Below are 1,337 nucleotides of genomic sequence, written 5' to 3' on the forward strand. Positions count from 1 at the left end.
GTCACACCATTTCTAACCACATTGGAAAATTCAGCCATTTAGGAGATGATCCAATAAGCACGTGTCATTATTAAGCTGAGATAAATGGCACAGACTCTCTGGATCAATGGAATCTGTGATATGTAAAGAGGACCGCCATGCTGTTTCTGGCTGGGAGGATCAGCAAGCTAAGTGTCTCTGAGGGGGTGGCAAGACTGTGGGCGGTGGCCCACCAGGGCTATGTGCTTTTTAAGTGACAGGATTCTGTAATATTCTCAGTTTGCTTCTAGGCAATGCTATGAGATAGTCTATGATGTTGGATTCTACTTTGAAACGACTTTAGATTAAATACAGTTCCTTTTCTAACTGACTTCCCAAACACCATGCAAGGTAAAAGTCATTTAAACTACTTGCCTATCTCCTTACTGGAATTTTTCAATACCAGTCTATTGTCTAGTCCAGGTTTATCTGATCCTCAGCACAGATGACATTAGAAGTTCCAAGACATAATTCTGCTTTTTTACCTTTCCTCTTCTGCTTCTACCTTGCCAACCTGCAACCATTCAGTTGTATCTCTGTTAGGTTTGGGGTCATTGTAATCTATTGGAATGAATAAAACATCTATAGCAGCGTCTAGAAATTTTTTAGGAAAGATTAGTGTGTTCCACCTTTGCAATCATTGAACATTACCCACTGTGAAGAAAAATTTCTTTTTTTAGATCATCTTAGAAATCATACCTGGGTGAGAGCCTTAAAGGTCTCAGCATACACTGGCTCCACAGACACCCCACTGGTCTCTGCAGCACGTTGGATTTGGTGCAGCCACTTGCGCCTTGCAGAATTCCTCAGACTCTCAATATGGCTCCTTTCCAAAGCATTCATCAGGAACTCCACAACACTTTCTAGAACCTGGTCTTCATTGCCTCTGAGTTCAGATACAACCAATTCTATATATTTCTGAAACTGTTTTGAAGACAACCTCACTTCATGACCCTGGCGTGGCTGTGGAAACTGGATGTGTAGTTTAGCTAAAAGACATAAACACAAAACCAAGAACTAACAAAAAGTTCATTTATATATGGGGAACATTTTCATTCTCCTCTTACAGCAAACTGAAGCTCCTGTCAACTGCTCCATGGAAAAACAGGTATTATAACAAAGCATCTTTGAGTCTAATGGAACATTTCAGAGTGATGTCCTATGCTGAACTCAAGATGTCATCATCTCTGTTTTTGTTGTTTAATTCTTCTACTCACCCACGTGAAATCCCAGGGACCACTTTGACTCCTCCCCACTTTTTGCTTTCGATATCCATTAGACCACTAAATCTTACTTGTTATTCTTTGGCAATAAATCTT

At 40.2% G+C, this 1,337-nt stretch overlaps 1 protein-coding gene across 1 annotated transcript in view; it reads right to left on the reverse strand.

The window, feature by feature from the left end:
• The window catches only part of LOC101352193 (EF-hand calcium-binding domain-containing protein 5-like), a gene marked incomplete at its 5' end in the record, with an annotated part of 45,450 nt that overhangs the window by 33,032 nt on the left and 11,081 nt on the right, over positions 1-1,337 (reverse strand). Inside the window, one exon of the mRNA XM_023731005.1 lies at positions 718-1,007. Within this exon, the coding sequence (XP_023586773.1) occupies positions 718-1,007 (290 nt within the window). The remainder of the gene's footprint in view (positions 1-717; positions 1,008-1,337) is intronic.

The sequence above is a fragment of the Trichechus manatus genome, unplaced genomic scaffold (genome assembly GCF_000243295.1).
Source record: "Trichechus manatus latirostris isolate Lorelei unplaced genomic scaffold, TriManLat1.0 scaffold00040, whole genome shotgun sequence".
In the NCBI taxonomy this organism is placed as follows: domain Eukaryota; kingdom Metazoa; phylum Chordata; class Mammalia; order Sirenia; family Trichechidae; genus Trichechus; species Trichechus manatus.